The sequence below is a fragment of the Terrapene carolina genome, unplaced genomic scaffold (genome assembly GCF_002925995.2).
Source record: "Terrapene carolina triunguis isolate 2854851 unplaced genomic scaffold, T_m_triunguis-2.0 Scaffold66, whole genome shotgun sequence".
NCBI lineage: Eukaryota > Metazoa > Chordata > Testudines > Emydidae > Terrapene > Terrapene triunguis.
The window spans coordinates 42,880,157-42,899,110 of record NW_020664417.1 but is presented as its reverse complement, the minus strand read 5'-3'; the positions used below and the strand labels follow the sequence as shown (position 1 = coordinate 42,899,110).

Genomic DNA, 18,954 nt, shown 5'->3' with positions numbered 1-18,954 from the left:
TTTCAAGCATTTTTTTTTTCAGTAAAATTTCTTATCTAAATATAGGGAGTTGGGCTGGACTCATCTTTTTGGAAATACAATTTGTAACTGCTTCCTTTGACAGAAATCAAATTCTTTGATCATGTTAGACATTTAACGTGATAAAGGGAGTGGCTATAGCAAGCCTAATTGTAGATATCCTGACAGAAATGTTACAATCCAATTCACTGACCGTATCAAAGGGACATTAAAGCTCTCATCTGCTACCCACCATCTGACTAGCAAGACATTTTCCTAACTATAAACAAACTGAGAACTAACTAAAATTCCAATCCCCAGGAATGATTTCACTCAAAACTTCCAGTCAAGGGATGGAAAAACCTTAAAAACTAACAGCTACACTACCACATTCATGTTTTATATAATGTAGAGATTAAAACCATCCCCATTTTCCCTAGAACCACAGAACTGCTAGGAGGACTGGATCCCCCACAACTCATAAGTGTTCCTAAAGATCACCTTCTAAACATCCTCTACTGTAATTCATCTTCATTTCATTATACCGAGTGTTACACCAGGGACTTAGGCTCTGTCTACACTAGCACTTTTGTGCTGCTGTAAGATCTGCAGTGTAGACATAACCTTAGGTGTGCTATCCCAGAAGAATGTGACCTACATGATGAAGCATGACCTCTGTTTGTTTACTGCACTCTATTTACATTAAAGCATTCTATTCTTGTGCTCCTTGTCCTCTCCTTCAAGGCTTTGTATAACCCCCTCTGCCCCCACACACCTCTGCACTTGCTTCATCTTACACCCTTTCCCACTGCCCATACTCCTCTCTAAGCTTCCTGCCTGACAGTCCTTTTGTCCCTTCTCCCATCTACAAGCCTTCTTCCATGCCTATGATTTGAACTCCCTCCTTGTTCAACAGCAACCTTCCTCTTCACATTCAAATCTCTTCTTCAGCCCGGCTTTTCAGTGCTAACCCCTTCTCCCACCCAGGATTCAAATATTAATAGGGAGAAACATTCTCTTTGTTAAGCTAAATAGACTGAGCTCCTAGAGTCTATCACTAACAAGGCATGTTTTCTAATCTTATAAACATTCACATGACGCTTCTCTAAACCCTCTCCAATTTATCAACATCTTTCTTGAATTGTGGGCACCAGATCTAGACACAGCAGTGGTCGCACCAGTGTTAAATACAGAGGTAAAGTAACCTCTATTCCTACTTGAGGTTCCCCGTTTATGCATCTATGGATGGCATTAGCTCTCCTGACTATAGCATCGCACTGGGAGCGCGTGTTAAGCTGATTATCCACCATGACCCCCAAATCTTTTTCAGAGTCACTGCTTCCCAGCATACAGTCCCTCATCCTTTAAGTATGGCTCACATTTTTGTTCCTAGATGTATACATTTACATTTAGCCATATTAAAATACACATTGTTTGCTTGCCTCCAGTTTACCAAGCAATCTGTCCTCTTTATTATTTACCAGTACCCCAATTGTTGTCATCTGCAAACTTTATCACTGATGACTTAATGTTTTCTTACAAGTAATTAAAATATAAAACGTTATCTAGTGTAAGGCCAAGAACCAATCCCCGTGGGACCCCACTGGAAACACACCTATTTGATGATGATTCCCTGCTTACAATTGCATTTTGAGACCTATCAGTCAGCCAGCTTTTACTCCATTTAATGTGTGCCATGTTAATTTTATATCAATATTTTTTTTTTACTCAAAATGTCATGCAGTATTAAGTCAAAACACCTCACAGAAGTCCAAGTATATTACATCAACACTATTACCTTTATCAACCAAACCTGTGTTCACATCAAAAAAGATCTCCAGTTAGTTTGATAGATCTATTTTCCATAAACCCATGGTGACTGACAATTATGTTACCCTCCTCTAATTCTCTATTAATCCAGTCCCGTATCAGCTGCTCCATTATCTTGCTTGGAATCATCAGACTGACAGGCCTATAATTACGCAGGTCATCCTGTTTCACCTTTTTAAATATTGGTACAACATTAGCTTTCTGCCAGTCTTCTGCAAATAAATATGGTTAAATTCCTTAGCCATTCCTAAAGGGAGCCATCCACATGTAGAGGCAATCATTTGCCCTCCCCATCACATTTGTTCTTCTCCCATCCCTGGCCTTGTCATCCTGTCAGCCTCTCCTACAGGCTTAAATCCCTCTTCCCAGAAGGCTCCCACCTCTTCAAGGGTTCCTGAAACTTGCCTCTGAAATATGTTCTGTAATCTGCTGGCCAGCCCACTCCCTAAAAATTAAGTAACTGGCAATAATGAACCTGGGTAGGAGAGTGGGAAGGGTGTGCATGACCTGGGAAGCAAATGTACTGCAGTATGGTGTATGTGTTAAATGTTAATTGGAAAAATAAGTTACACGTGTGACATCATACTACTTCCCAAATACTGGCTGTCGATAACCCTAACTGTGATTTTGACTACATATAAAGAGGAGACGTGACTTTGGGGCTGCTGTAAATGCTAGGAATTGTCCAGCAGGGGACGCTGAAAGCTTTATAACCAGCACCCCTTGTGTAAATTCTATGCATACAGAACCTATGTATCCCTAGGACCGATTCAAGCACCAAGCATATGAAGGTGCTGTATTTCCAACCTGAGCAGGTTTTGACTAGACAAAAAATTCAATACCAAATGGAGAACCCACACTGCACAAAATGCAGTGTTTGACACAGTTCACATAACAGAACTCCCCCTTCCTACTTAGATTTTAAGTTTATTCTACATCATTTCCCCCCTTATTTAAGGTTAATTCATGAGAGAGCAAGCTATAAATCAAACTATTTATTTTTCATATTATTAAAAAGATAACCAAATCCAATGCCTATAATATGCAGAAATCTTTTAGTAGTTGTGTACAGAAGCACACTTATGTTCAATACTTTGTATCTGCAGATTAAAACAAGTCCCAAATTATCCTGGTCATTACAAATTTAAAACCAATTCTGCCGTGAGAGCCCCAAAGTTGATTTTAGAAATAAAAGGATCTCATTTTAAATTAAGCACAGGGTGTTGATCCACATACTAGGCACTTTTAAAGGATTTCTCCCTCTCTTCTCCCAGTTTTCGCCTTTAAAAAGGAATCAATCAATTATTGAATTATTTTCTAGGTGAAATTAGTTATGAGGCATATTTAAACCAATGAATATATTTCTCAAAGTTAAGGGTGTTCCCTTTAAAAATTAATTGGATTGGTTTTTAGGATGATTTGGCTAACAGTTTAATTAAAATGCTTGAGTAGCGTTTAGCCAGAATGCTAGGTGGTTTCAATGTCTGGGTGCAAAAGGCCTAAATCTGAATCTCTGCTAGCCCAAGCTCAGCACACTGCAGTCACAAACCTTATGTGCAGAATTCCAGTGGAACTAAATTAAGCATTCTCACCCTTAATCTTGTAGTGGAGATTTCCGCCTTCAGAATGTCAGGGTCATATTTTGTGCTGGATGAGGAGCCTGAGAATACTTATTTTAAGAAAAGAAAAGCAAAAAAGAAAAAATTTTTTTTACTACTTTCAACCATTAATCTTGAAGAGTTCACTTAGCACTAAAACTATGAGGTTAACATAACAGTGCAAAAAAAATGGATATTGCTTTTTTAACGTATACCTCTTATTACAGTACAGTCAGCATCTGTGTGAAAATAATTAATGAATACTCAACACATTTTCTTCTACTTTTGCTACCATCATTTGGGTGAGTTCAAAAATTTAAGGGAGGAGAAGCTCTTTGTCTAGGATGGAACCCAAGGCAAGTCCCCATTTCCCCCTGCTTTTAACACCTGGCCACCATTCTTCTAGCTGGGCAGCACACTTTGTGAGGGAAGGAATCTTCAGAGCTCAAGGAGCTCTCACAACAAATACGTTTTCTGGAAGGTGGGTTTATTCAGCTGGCTGAGACTAGAGTTGCCAACTTTCTATTTGCAGAAAACTGAATACCCTTGCCCTGCCCCTGCTCCACCCTTCCCCGAGGCCCCACCTGCCACTCACTTCATTCCCCCCTCCCTCCATCACTTGTTCTCCCCCACCCTTGCTTGCCCTGCCTCTACTCAGTCCTTCTCGAGGCCCCCCTCCTCATTCCATCCCCCCCTCCCTTGTTCACTCTCCCCCACCCTCATTCACTCACTCATTTTCACTCAGCTGGGGCAGGGAGTTGGGATGCTGGGGGAGGGCTCCAGCTGGGGATGCGGGCTCTGGGGTGGGGCCAGAGATGAGGGGTTCAGAGTGTGTAAGGGGGCTCCGGGATGGGGACGGGGGTTTTGGCCCCCCTCGTAGGGGCCAGAAATGAGGGGTTAAGGGTGCAGGAAGGGGCTCCGGGCTGGGGGTGTGGGATGAGGGGTTCAGAGTGCAGGAGGGGGCTCCAGGCTGGGGGTAAGGGGTTCAGAGTGCAGCAGGGGGCTCAGGGCTGGGGCATGGGGTTGGGGCATGGGAGGGGGTTTGGGTTCTGGATAACGCTTTCCTCAGGTGGCTCCCGGGAAGCTGCAAGTATCTCCCTCTTGCTCCTAGGCAGGGGCACGGCCAGGCAGCTCCGCATGCTGTCCCTGCCTGCAAGCGTTGCCCCTGCAGTTCCCATCGGCCATGGTTCCCAGCCAATGGGAGCTGCGGAGCCAGCGCTCAGGGTGGGGGCAGCACGCAGAGCCTCCCTGGCTGCCCCTACACTTAGGAGCCAGAGGGAGATGCTGGCAACTTCCCGGGAGCCGCGCGGAGTCTGCTGCGGGCGGCCAACCGGACTGCTAACATTCCGGTCGAAAACTGGATGCCTGGCAACCCTAGAGCCTGAGACTCACTACTCTTCTCTTCAGGAGTTGAGTTTGCTGCTTTTTAAACACTACCCACCCTGGAGTAAGATATTTGGCCAACAACACAAACACAGACCTCTCAAAAACACTATACTTGGCCACCAGGTTCCCTCCTTTGTTTTGGGGATTTAAATAAAAAATGATCCCACTTATTTTTACTGAACCCCATGCCTTATATCTGCACACATTTTGCAAAAATTAAAATAAACTGTTACCAACAGCAAGCAGTGAAATCTACTGCTCCATCTATCATTGCCACCTATTTACATACTGAGTATCTGGTGGCTGTAAGCCAAAAAGGAACAAGTGATCCTGGATCCTTAGAACACCAACCCACCTAATCTAGGTTCCAGCAAACCACATGAAGGAACAGATTTCAGAGCCAAATGCCTGGCCCAAATTTCTGTAGGAGTTCAACTGTGTTGGACAGACCAGAGCTCTCTGCAGCAGAACACAGTTGCCTTAAGGGGCAAAAAGTGGAAATGCTGTCAGAAAAACAGCCAGGGGCTCAAAACATTGAGGACTAGACTTGAATTGCAGAACAAGAGCCATTACAGAGCACGCTCAAAGGAGTTACAACATACACATTTCTAATGTACTTACAGCTGGTACGAGAGCTTGATTTTTCTTTGTAGGCATCATTCAGACGTACATACTCATCCAGGGCGAGTGCTAGTCTCTGTTCTTTCACCTGGTACAGCTCCTTCTGGGTACTGAGAGCATCCTGCGCTACCATGAGATAGTCTTTTAGCATTCGCTCTTGTTCTTGCCTCCATTGTTTTCGGGGATCTTCTATCTGTGTGGTTTCTTAAAAATATATAGTTTTAAAAGCTTCAATTTAGTTAAATAAATTAAATTTGCCAAGTGAATAGACTTCAGTGTGCTAGTCACTTTTGGTGTGTCTACAATTTTGGTTTTATTTGTAATTCGCAGTTCTAGTTTAAGTCTAGACTGTAGGGCTAGTCCCTCCACAAGAAGATAAGTCAGGAGGAAGAAGCTGGGAAGCCAGTATAAATAGGGTTACCATCCGTCCGTATTTCCCCGGACATGTCCGGCTTTTTCGTCTTTAAATAGCCGTCCGGGAGGAACTGGTAATAAGATAGAAAGGTCCGGGATTTCCCCCGCCCTCCCCTCCATGCAGAGTGCGGCGCGGCTGATAGGGTGGCTGGGGCTGATTGAGCCACTCCCATTGGCCTCCAGCAGCCAGAGCCCCTCCCCCGCTCCCCCCTCCCCCTGCCTCAGCACTCTGTGCGGGAGGGGCTATGCACACGGCAGCGCGGCAGCCTGCTCCACGTGGAGCCAGTGGCTCAAGCGGCATGGTGGTAAGGGGAGTCCTGGGGGGCAGTCAGGGAGCGGTTTCGATGAGTTGGGAGTTATGGGGGGGCTGTCAGGGGGCGGGGGTGTGGAGAGGGATCGGAGCAGTCAGGGGACAGGGAGCAGGGGGGGTTGGATGGGTCGGGGCTTCTGGGGAGGCTGTCAGGGGGCAGGGGTGTGGAGAGGGATTGGGGCAGTCAGGGGACAGGGAGGGTTAGATGGGTTGGGGGTTCGGGGGGGGCACAGGGGACAGGCAGCGGTTGGACAGGCGTGGGAGTCCCAGGGATCTGGTGGGGGTTGGGCTGTGGATAGGAGTCAGAACAGTCAGGGGACAGGTAGGGTGGGGGGGTCTCAGGAGGGGGCAGTTGGGGACAAAGATAAGGGAGGCTTAGATAAGGGGTGGGGTCCCGGGGGGTGATTAGGGGCAGGGGTCCCGGGAAGGGGCGATCAGGGGACAAGGAGCAGGGAGGGTTGGATGGGTTGGGGGTTCTGTGGGGGGCAGTCAGGGGGGCGGGAATTGGGAGGGAGTGGCTAGGGGGCGGGGCTACACACACACCCCCGGAGTGTCCTCTTTTTTGAAAGTTCAAATATGGTAACCCTAAGTATAAATAGCCTGGATACTCCACAGTTTCTTCAGCTGGTTTAGCTGTCTCAAAGAAGTTAAAAGGGATCCAAAGTTGTAGGTTTGGTACTACATGCATTTTCTTTTAAAAGTCCATTTTATTACCTTGTTAATTTAACATGACAACTAAGCTTTGACTAGTAGGCATGTGGAGTAGTTTATTTTTCTAAAAGCATTTCTTCATTATTTTCTGGTGAAGACCAACTTTAAAATGAGCAATTAATGCACAATAGCTAATACAGTAGTATACATTCTAAAAGTTTTTAAACAGTTGGTATTGTCTTCTGAACTGATCAAATACCTTGAAATTTTAGGAAAAGCCTTCCACCTGAATTACAGCTAAGGTTCTGTTATAAATAACTGGGTCAATATAAAGCCCTTAAATGAGCACAGACCTCTTGAAATCTAGTTTATTTAAAAAAAAAAAGTTAATTAAAAGCACTTTCAGGTACCATCATTACACCTGTTCTGGAGTCCCTCTACTATTTTGGTGGTTTTGCAATCACATTTTCCTAATGTTTTAAAATGGGTTTCTCCCCACCTCTGCTGAGTGAAAGGTTAAATTATTTTTCTTAATGTGTATTTGTGTTTTCTCTGCCATTAGCAATCTAATGGAATCCACACAAACAACGTAAGAAAAAGTGAACCTGACTACACAAAATGCTGTTAAATGCACAAGGTAAACACTCTTTAAAGTCATACTCACATGGGCTTCAATATGCAAGATTGTAGAAAGGTTATTATATTGCAAGAAAGAAGTGTGATTCACTTGATATAAGATTGCCTTAATGCAGATATGCAAGGGGGCAGAATTATAGCAGCATTGTCAACCTTAACTTTAGCATTTCCTGGCTGCTTAATGTAGTGTTAGCTTGCACCAAGTTATAATAATAAAGGAGAGGAAAGCTGATGTTATCTTAAGTCATCGCCATGGCAAAGCTATCCAATCTGAAACCTAAACACTGCAATTCCATTATACATACAAGAAGATCATTAAAACTCTTGGCTCACTTCAAGATTAAAGTTTAACTGATAAATCTTTAGCTGATAAAAAGTACAATAACTCCACATCAAGTGACAAAAGGGAATATTCAGTAATAAATATTGATCACTTAAAAATATTAATCCCACAGAATACAAGCTGCTCTATTATAATCAAGTGTCCTGTTTCACTCCACTTCCCGATAGTAACATGCCCCTCACTAAAGACATTTTCCTACATTGCCACCTTCAGGTCCTCTCAGGCTGCAAACCCAAATACTGGTTGACCTACAGGTCCAAAAATTCCAGACTCCCACCCTTTGCAGCCCTTGAAGAACCTCCATGGTCGCTGCTCCCTACCGACACCCTCCAACATACCATGTGACATCACAGGGCACGTAATTACCCCATCACTCTACGCTAGGGAACCACAGCTTCACATATACTAACTTGCGAGAACCACGGCTGGTGTATTGTAGCCATAGCTACATGCGTGCACTGAAATGGACAGAAATGTTTATTGCCTTTCCAGTTTTAAAGTTCCACACTGTTAATTTATATTTCATTGCCTGTGGTTTTTTGCATATTGTTTTTCTGCCCTGTTTTTCCCCACTCAATAAAGTTCAATTTTTGGAGAATAAAATAATCTTTATTAGTTCCCAATACATACTGTAGAATGCATAGAGGTACTCAAAGCAAACAGTACTTGTAAATGTACATATGGCATGCACCACATAGTTAATGGCTTCAGGACAACACCTGCATTTATAAGTGTACAGCAAGCACTACTCAATTCCAAGCAACACCCAAAGCTCCCAGCCTACAGAACACTACTATGGCTGACTGTTAAAGTGTTCTTTCAAAGCCTCCCACAACCACTTATCTCTGACTTTAAATTCCGTCCACCTCTGTCCTCCAACTTGGCAGCAGCTTTTCCCCCTTTGCCGCATAGATACTATGCAAAACACAACAAGCAGCAATAATCACTGAGATATCACTGAGAATAATCACTGAGATCCAAACTAGTGAGTGAACGCCACCACCAGTGTCCATTCAATCTATCAAAAGCACATTCATTTTGCACCTGTTGAGCCAGTAGTTGGATCTTTCCTTGGTGCTATGAAGGTGGCCAGTGTACAGCTTCACAAGCCAGGGGAGTAAGGGGTAGGCAGGGTCCCCCAGAATGACAATTGGCATTTCCAGTCAGGAAAGAAGGTCTGAACCCGCAGCTTTCTGAACAGTCCTTCCTTCTTAAAGATGTGAGCTTCCTGCACCTTCCCTCAACAGCCCATATCGATATTGGTGAAGCATCCCCAGTGATCCACCAGCACTTGCATAATCAAAGAATAATAGCCCTTTCTGTTGATGTACTCTATGGCGAGGTGGGCTGGTGCCAAAACAGAGATGTGATGCAAATCCATCCACCGTGTCTGGCATATTGTCGAGAGTCTCAGTCCTGCATAGGCAGAGATAATTAATAGCCCTACACACTTGCATGGCAATGGCTCCCACTGTGGATTTTCCAACTCCAAAATGACTTCCCACAGACCAGTAGCAATATGGCTTTGCAAGATTCCAGAGTGCAATCACGACTCGCTTCTCCGCTGTCATTCTGGTATCATGCATTGGAGGGCTGGGGTGAGCTTGGCACATAGATCCAGGAACGTGACCTTTCACATCTGAAAGTTCTGCAGACACTGCTCATCATCTCAAAAACTACATTATGATGCAATCCCACCAGTCATTTCTACCCCACAACACACTGTGAAAATTTCCCCAAAGGCATCACACTGGACAATGGTGCATGGCACACGGGGATACCTAACCATGGTGTACCGTACTTTGCATCAGCAGAAGCACTCCTGATGAGTAGGTGCAGTGCTGACGCAAGCAGCCAAATGTGCACAGATGCCTGAGTGATACACGGACTTCAGCAGCTGTATACCAGAGTAATTTGTATTGACTGAAATTTTTAGTGTAAACAGGACCTTAAGCTTCTTCTATTCCAAGGCAAGATCCCTGGTGATAATAATTATCAATAATACTTGATAGTCTTTCAAATTTTATCCTTTTTGGTGCTAACATTAGGCATATCTGGGAGGCAGAAAGAAAATGAGACAGTTCATTAAATAAATTCACAAAAATAACAAGATGCCCAATTAATGAGAGGTTTGAGAATATAATGTTGGTGATTCTTCTCCAAATACAGATACATGACAGTGTAGTGCACTTCTACTGGAAAAGTATACACCAAACAAGCATAGGGAGAGAGAGAACCCATCACATAAAACTTAAGTGCAGTACATAAAAGATTAAAGCAGGGCAGCTTTATTCAGTTGGCTTTCCAACAATCTCAACAGGGAATCTCTCTTTAAACTAACTTTAGCTACACAACCACAAAATCCAGTCACCTGCGCTTTTCCACAGAGACAGCCGACACACACAAAGAAGCCAATCAATACCTTTTTTCCCCTCAAATGGGCAACACATGTCCCCACCAGTGCATTTATTATTGCTATTGTGTTTTAAAACACCTCCACAGCTATTTACACAAAATAATGAGTGCTGCGTTTTCAGAGGTGTTCCTTCTTGTGAAGGAGGATGCAGCACAGGACTCAAATGGGTCAGCGATCAAATAAGATAAATGCAGTTGTGTTGGTTTTTGGAAGGATGCAATGATGTAATTGTATTTTAAGAGTGACACTAGTAGCAATGGAGAATAATTTTACAAGATTCGAAGGTCTGGTCTTCAAGCATATTGTAGGTAATTGCTCTGTAGGTTTAAGTAACGATTGCTCAATGTGTGGCTCCAAGGCCAGTTGTAGCCCACAGAGTCCTAAAAAACGTAGCCTACAGCCCCGTCCTTGTGACTGCAGGACAAGGACAAAGCTGATCAGCAGCAGATTTTTATTGCTGACAAACTTAATGAAGCAATTTCTTTTTGCCTCTCAAAACTGCATATACAAACCAACATTATGATTATGTGAGCTTATTTTAGAATATGTGCATTCATAAGCGCCCCTCTGCCTCCTGGAAAGTTGTTAATATGGTCCCTTCTGTGACTTCAGGATTAGGCGACTAGGTACTTATTTACACAGGGAAATTGGCCAGCACAGCTATTCTAGAGTGGAAACTCTATTACACTATAAATGTGATTTTATTCAGAAATGGTTACTCCACTCAAAGCTATTCCAGAATAGCCTTCATGTGTAGATAAGGCTTTAAAATCCCCTCAAGAGATGCTTTTCAAAATAGAGGCTAGTTTTCACTATATGGCCTTTTAGAAATGAGTGAAAAACAACTCATTAGATAAAGAAATATATTTATGTGAAGTTACATTGCTAAATATACGTTCACATGAAAATTCAGAGCCACACTACTGATATAACAGTTTACCAGTTTCTACATAGGAGTCCATAGACAGAATAAAGTTTATTACCCTTTCCTGATAATGTAATGCTACAGTTCTGGAAGCAGTGATCATTTGGGTGATTAACTCTGCTTTTTCATGCTTTCTAATGTTCACGGACATTCAAAATTAAGGGTTCATTTTTTTTCAAAGCAAATTTCACACTGAGACGACCCACAATACCCTTCTAAGGGTTTTTGCTTGAATGAGAATTGGTTTTGTCATACCTGACTTCCGGTTGTTAAAGTTTTACATGGGAATATTATCAGGACAGTTAAAGGTATGCCACTAATGGGCTGGATTGCTCAGAAGTGGTAGTGGCATATGGAGCCTTTCATCTCCAAGTCACTAGTTGAAATTCAGCCCAGCACAACAACAAAATGCATTTCCATCCCATAGCTCTTCAATAGCTTATGTGAAATGAGTTTGGGGGTTTCAGTCCAGCTTCCAGTGGATAAGAGTCTACATCATAAGACACTCCACCACAAATAGCTGGAGTTGGCTGTGTTAGAGACAAGCACTTAATGGGTATGGATAGTGAACTATTCTCTTACCATTACAGGCTATTCCTCCAGGTCAGGATGAAGACACGTCGGCAGAGAATGGTAGGGAATCCAGCATAGCGTGGGCAGGATCTGTTCTATTGAAGAGAACTTTAATCCCCACAACTTAAAAAAATAGCTTATTACCTTTTCATATCAAGGTATGATATGAAAAGGTAATAATATTTCTGCATCATCAGAGACCCATCCTTCAAGGTCCAGAACCAGCATGCAGTATGGGCAACAGGCAATAAGGAGCAGCCCTGAGAAAGAGGAGCCACCTACCCTCAAGGATGATAGGGACTCACACTCACCACACATAAGAGAAGGGGACGTAGGATGCTAGTGTCAGGGAATCCCTTCTGGGGGGACAGAGGCATCCATCTACCGACCTGACTGATGTCCTGAGAGGTGTGCTGCCTGCTTGGAGGCCACATCAGTGACATTATGGAAAGATTGAGGAGGCTCATCCATCCCTCTGGCAGGTGACCAAAGCCCACTGGCAGATATAAAAAAAGATAACTAAGAGCTAGAAGCTGGAGCTGTGTGTGCACGCACATGTAAGTAACAGGGTCACTGGAGCAACAAGAGGGCAATGAGTGGAGGAATTTACTTAACATCTTAGCAGTGCATACATAAATGCAAGGAGTATGCAGAATAAACAGTAAGAACTGGAAGTCCTAATACACAAACCAAATTAAGACTTAATTGGCATCACAGAGACTTGGTGGAACAATTCACATGCCTGGATTACTGGTGTAGCGGGGTACTGCTTATTCAGGAAGGGGATAGATAGGGAAAAAAGGAAGCAAGTATTGCATTAAACATCAATATATACTATCGTTCTGAGGTCTAAAAAGAGGTGAGAGGCAAACTAGCTGAAAGTCGCTGGGTAAAGATAAAAGGTGTTGATGATGGGGGGGGGGGGGCCGCGGCGGAAGAGATAGGGACAGCATGATGGGAGGGGTCTGCTACAAACCACCAAATCAGGAGGTAGTGGTCAAGGATCAGGCATTTCTAGAACAAAACAGAAATATCTAAAAATACAAGACCTGATAGTAATGGGAGACTTGAACTAGCCGGACACCTGTTGGAAAAACAATATGGAAAACCAAAAAAAAAATCTCCAATACATTCTTAAAATGTATTGGAGACAATTTCTTGTTTCAAAAGGTGGAGGAAGTAACCAAGGAAAAGTGATTTTAGACTTGATTCTGACTAACAGGAAGGAATTGCTAACAAATCTGAAGGTGGAAGGCAGTTTGGGTGAAAGTGATCATAAAATGACAGATTTCATGATTCTAAGGAAAGGAAGGAGTGAGAGCAGCAGAATAAGGACAATGGACATCAAATAAGTTGACTTTAGGAAACTCAGAATTGGTAGGTAAGGTCCTATAGGAAGAAAATCTTTATCATTATTATATTGACACATTCTCTTCATGTGTCAGTATAACAATGCCTGCATCTGTAATTTTCACTCCATGCATCTGAAGAAGTGAGGTTTTTACCCACGAAAGCTTATGCCCAAATAAATCTGTTATTTATTTGACACTGGACTCCTTGTTGTTTTTGTGGTTCTTAGACATGCATGTCCCTGTAGGTGCTCCACTCCAGGTGTGCATGTGCCCCTCAAGTCCTTAATCAGAAATTTTTTATTAGCAGTGTCCATTTGGCCCACACATACGCTCTATACATCCTCGTGCTGTGCTCTGAAGGTATATAGGGCTGGGCTGGCGAACCACCCTGAGTTCCTTTTCTATCTGTATGTGCAACAAGAACAATCAGAAGCAGAGAGGAAGGAGGGCAGGTAGTGGAGCACCCATAGGGACACATCTCAAAGTACTGCACAAGGTGAGCAACCTTTTCTTCTTCGAGTAGCGTCCCTTTGGGTACTCCACTTCAGGCGACTCCCGAGAAATATCCTCCCAGAAAAGAGGCAGCTTCAGAATCAAGTCCACGGCTGAAGACAGTACAGCAGAACCAAGTATAGCACCAGAACTAATGGCATGGACCAAAGTATAATGTTTAGACAAGGTATGTACTGAAGCCCATGTAGCAGCTCCGCATATCTCAGAGACTCTGGAATTGGGGGGGGGAAGGGAGGGAGGGAGGAGTCTACCATCAATGCTCCAATTTCTCCAACCCTGCAGACTGAGGTGATAGCTACTAGAAAGGCCATCTACATAGGTAAGTGAAGTAAGGAGCAGGTCACCATAGGTTCAAATGGAGGTCCCATAAAAAGACAGGCTGCCATCAAGAGTTGAATAGGACCCTTAACCTGGTGGTAAAGATTATTCAGACCCTTAATAAATCTCAAGGACATAGGGGGAGCAAACATAGAAAACCCCTCTAGTGGGGAATGAAATGCTGATATTGCAACAAGATGAACCTTAACAGAGCTAATTGATAAACCTGATTTTTTTTAAAAAATCCAGCAGATAATCCAAGATGGCTGAGAATGGAGAAGATTCAGGCACGAGGTGGTGATGGTGACAAAAGTGATTAAACCTTTTCTATTTCTGAAGGTAAATAATTTGAGTTTGCTCCCTTCTACTGTTGAGTAATACTTGTATTCCTGTAAAGCAGGTGAAGACTAATCCCATGAACCATCTATGAGCCATGCTTGGAAACAAAGGACCCCTAGGTTGGGGTGAAGGACATTACCTACATCCTGGGAGAGGAGATGAGGGGCAGTCAGAAACTTGAGCACTTGTTGGACACACCGATGAAGCAGGTAAAGATACCAAGCTTGCCTTGGCCAGGTAAATACTAAGAGGATATCAGGCAGGACGAGGTCAGGGTTCTTATTCATCACTCTTATAGTTAGTGGTGTTGGAAGAAATTAGTAGGACAGGCACTTTGTCCAAGGAAAGAGAAAGGCATTTCCCAAAGAGAGGCCTCCTCTTGAGCAGAATAGGCAGCAATTCCAGAGGTGGACCTATTTGCCACATTCAGCAACAGGGATTCCACACCTCTGGAATATCCCACGAAGGATCTGAATGTTCAAATCCCATTTGTAGACCTCGGAGAAGGGCCTGATGAGCATATCAGCTGTGACATTCTGGACTCCTGGAAGGTAAACGGCCGAGATCCGACTCTGATGGGCTATATACCAGTTCCACAACTTTTTAATTTTTGGTGCACAGGGAGGGGGATTTTGCTATTACTGGATGACAAAGAAGCCTGAGGTACTGAATGCCTATTTTGCTTCAGTCTTCATTAAATAGACTACCGCTGATTAGATGCCTAGCACAATCGATACTAACAACAAGGGGGAAGGGACGCAAAGCATAATAGGGAAAGAAGTAGTTAAAAAATATTTAGAAACATTAGATGTATTCAAGTCTGTAGAGCCTCATGCAATTCATTCTAGGTTATTTAAGGAACTAGCTGAAGCAATCTCAGAACAGTTAGCAATCACCTTCGAGAACTCATGGAGAACAGGTGAGGTCCCAGATGACTGAAGAAGGGCAAACATAGTACCTATCTTTAAAAAGGGAACAAAGATAACCCAGGGAATTATAGACAAGTCAGCCCAAATTTGATACCTGAAAAGATACTGGAACAATCAATCAATCTGTAAGCACCTTGAGGATAATATGGTGATAACTAATAGCCAGAATAGATTTGTCAAGAACAAATCATGCCAAATCAACTTAATTTCCTTTTGACAGGGTTACTGGCCTAGCTAGTGGATGGGGGTGGGGGGGTGGGGGAGGGGGGAAGTAGTAGATGTGATATATCTTGATTTTAGTAAGGCTTTTTACATTCTCATAAGCAAATTAGGGAAACATAGTCTAGATTAAAATTATTATGTGGTGGGTGCATAACTGGTTTCAAGACCATAAATTCAAGAGTAGTTATCAACAATTTCTGGTCAAACTGGGAGGATACATCTCCTGGGGTCATACAGGGATCTGTTCTGGATCTGGTACTATTCAATATTTCATTAATAACTGGGATAATGGAGTGGAGAGCATGCTTATAAAATTGCAACCCCTCCCATATTGCTGTCACCTGGATTCAAAACAAAATTCAAAACAATCTTGACAAACAATCTTGACCTGTCCCTGGAAAAATCATGGAGCAGGTCCTCAAAGAAATCATTTGAAGCACTTGGAGGAGAGGAAGGTGACCAGGAACAGTCAACATGGATTCACCAAGGGCAAGTCATGCCTGACCAACCTGATTGCCTTCTATGATGAGATAACTGGCTCTGTGGATATGGGGAAAGCAGTGGACATGATATACCTTGACTTTAGCAAAGCTTTTGATATGGTCTCCCACAGTATTCTTGCCAGCAAGTTAAAAAAGTATAGGTTGGATGAATGGACTATAAGGTGGATAGAAAGCTGGTTAATTGTTGGGCTCAACGGGTAGTGATCAACGGCTCGATATCTAGTTGGCAGCTGGTATCAAGCAGAGTACCCCAGGGGGCGGTCCTGGGGACGGTTTTGTTCAATATCTTTATTAATGATCTGGATGATGGGATGAATTGCACCCTCAGCAAGTTCGCAGATGACACTAAGCTGGGGGGAGAGGTAGATACGCTGGAGAGCAGGGATAGCGTCCAGAGTGACCTAAACAAATTGGAGGGTTGGGCCAAAAGAAATCTGATGAGGTTCAACAAGGACAAGTGCAGAGTCCTGCACTTAGGACGGAAGAATCCCATGCACTGCTACAGGCTGGGGACCGACTGGCTAAGCAGCAGTTCTGCAGAAAAGGACCTAGGGATTACAGTGGATGAGAAACTGGATATAAGTCAGCAGTGTGGCCTTGTTGCCAAGAAGACTAACGGCATATTGGGCTGCATTAGTTGGAGCATTGCCAGCAGATCGAGGGAAGTGATTATTCCCCTCTATTTGGCACTGGTGAGGCCACATCTGGAGTACTGCGTCCAGTTTTGGGGCCCCCACTACAGAAAGCATGTGGACAAATTGGAGAGAGTCCTGCCGAGGGCAACGAAAATGATCAGGGGGCTGAGGCACATGACTTACGAGGAGAGGCTGAGGGAACTGGATTTGTTTAGTCTGTAGAAGAGCGAGGGGGGGATTTGATAGCAGCCTTCAACTACCTGAAGGGATGTTCCAAAGAGGATGGAACTCGGCAGTTCTCAGTGCTGGCAGATGACAGAACAAGGAGCAATGGTCTCAAGTTGCAGTGGGGGAGGTCTAGGTTGGATATTAGGAAACCCTATTTCACTAGGAGGGTGGTGAAGCACTGGAATGGGTTACCTAGGGAGGTGGTGGAATCTCCTTCCTTAGAGGTTTTTAAGGCCCGGCTTGACAAAGCCCTGGCTGGGATGATTTAGTTGGTGTTGGTCCTGCTTTGAGCAGGGGGTTGGACTAGATGACCTCCTGAGGTCTCTTCCAACCCTGATATTCTATGATTCTATGCAATAGAAGAATTAGTCTGAAATCAACAAGATGAAATCCAATGAAGATAAGTGCAAAGGAATTCAGTTAGGAAGGAAATTTCAGATGCACAGCTTTAAATGTGGAATAGCTGGCTAGATGGTAGTACTGTTGAAAAGATTCAGGGATTATAATGATCACAAATGGAATAAGAGTCAATAATGTCAAATTGTTGTGAAAAAAAGGCTAATGTTCTGGGGAGTGCTAACTGGACTGACCCATGTAAGACATGGGGGGTGATGGTGCTGCTCTGCTCGGCACTAGTGAGGCCTCAGTCGGAGTATTGTTTCCAGTTTTGATCACCAGACTTTAAGAAAGATGTAGACCAGTGGTCCCCAGACTTTTTCGGTCATGTCCCACCCTTACCCGGTCTGTGCTTCCCTAGAAGCGGAGCCACAGCCAGGAGTGACGGCCAGGAGCCAGAGCTGGAGCTGCAGCTGGGGCTGCGGAAGGGAGACAGGGGTCAAGGCCGGGGCCGGTGCTGCAGCTGGGGGCAGGGCCAAAATGGAGTTGCAGGCAGAGCCTGGGCCCCCACCACACCCCCTCAAATGTTCCTCCCCAATCCCCTACAGGGGCACGCCCCACAGTGTGGGCACCAGATGTAGACAAACTGGAGAGTTCAGAGGACAGCAACAAACATGACTAAAGGTTTAGAAAACCTGACCTATGAAGAAAGGTTAAAAACTGGGTATGATTAGTCTTAAGAAAAGACTGAGACAGTCTCTAAATATGTTAAGATCTTTATAAAGAGGACAGTTATCAACTGTTTTATAGGTCCACTGAAGGTAGGACAAGACACAATGGGCTTAATCTGCAGCAAGGGAGATTTAGGTTAGATAGTAGGAAAAACTTACACTTTAAGGGTATGTCTATACTTACCTCCGGGTCCGGCAGTAAGCAATCGATCTTCTGGGATCGATATATCGCGTCTTGTCTAGACGCGATAAATCGATCCCGGATCAATCCCGGAAGTGCTCGCCGTCAACGCCGGTACTCCTGCTCCGCGAGAGGAGTATGCGGAATCGACGGGGTAGCCTGCCTGCTGCGTCTGGACCCGCGGTAAGTTCGAACTAAGGTACTTCGACTTCAGCTACGTTATTAACGTAGCTGAAGTTGCATCTCTTAGTTCGAAGTGGGGAGTTAGTGTGGACCAGGCCTAAGAGTAGTTAAGGATATGCCTACACTTAAAACACTACTGCGGAGCACTTCCACCACTGCAGCTGCACAGCTGTAGCACGTCAGTGCAGACAGTACCCATGCCAACAGGAGGGCTTCTCTGTCAGCGTAGGTAATCCACCTCTCCAAGAGGCAGTAGTTAGGTCAAAGGGAGAATTCTTCCATCCATCCAGCACTATCTACACTGGGGGTTAGGTCAATGTAGCTATGTCTCAAAGGTGTGGTTTTTCCACACCCCTGAGAGACGTAGCTGTACCGATGTCAATTCCTAGTGTAGACCAGGGATAAGTCTGGAATAGGCTTCCTAGGGAGGTTGTAGAATCCCCGTCACTGGAGGTTTTTAAGAACACGTTAGACAAACGCCTGCCAAGGAGGATCTAAGTTTACTTGGTCTTGCCTCAGGGCAGAGGAGTGGACCAGATGGCTTGTCAAGGACCCTTCCAGCCCTACATTTGTATGATTCTATGATGGCTAGCTGGTCACCATCATATTCATTTGTTTTTTTGCAAAGAAAGTTATGAAGCCAATTTATGGCACAGGAAATACATAAAATAAATGTACTAATGGCACAACTAGACAGGAACAAAAATGTATCCCTAGATGTATTTTATTTTTAATAGTTTTTCTGGTTCTAAGAAGCATTCACATGACACCAGACTTCTCAAGG

The 18,954-nt window shown here is 44.0% G+C and overlaps 1 protein-coding gene across 1 annotated transcript in view; it reads right to left on the bottom strand.

The window, feature by feature from the left end:
- The window catches only part of WWC2 (WW and C2 domain containing 2), a 162,969-nt gene that overhangs the window by 71,951 nt on the left and 72,064 nt on the right, over positions 1–18,954 (bottom strand). The window contains exons 3-4 of the mRNA XM_024194493.1: positions 5,433–5,636; positions 3,420–3,496 (exon numbers count right to left, since the gene is read on the bottom strand). Of these exons, the coding sequence (XP_024050261.1) occupies positions 3,420–3,496; positions 5,433–5,636 (281 nt within the window). The remainder of the gene's footprint in view (positions 1–3,419; positions 3,497–5,432; positions 5,637–18,954) is intronic.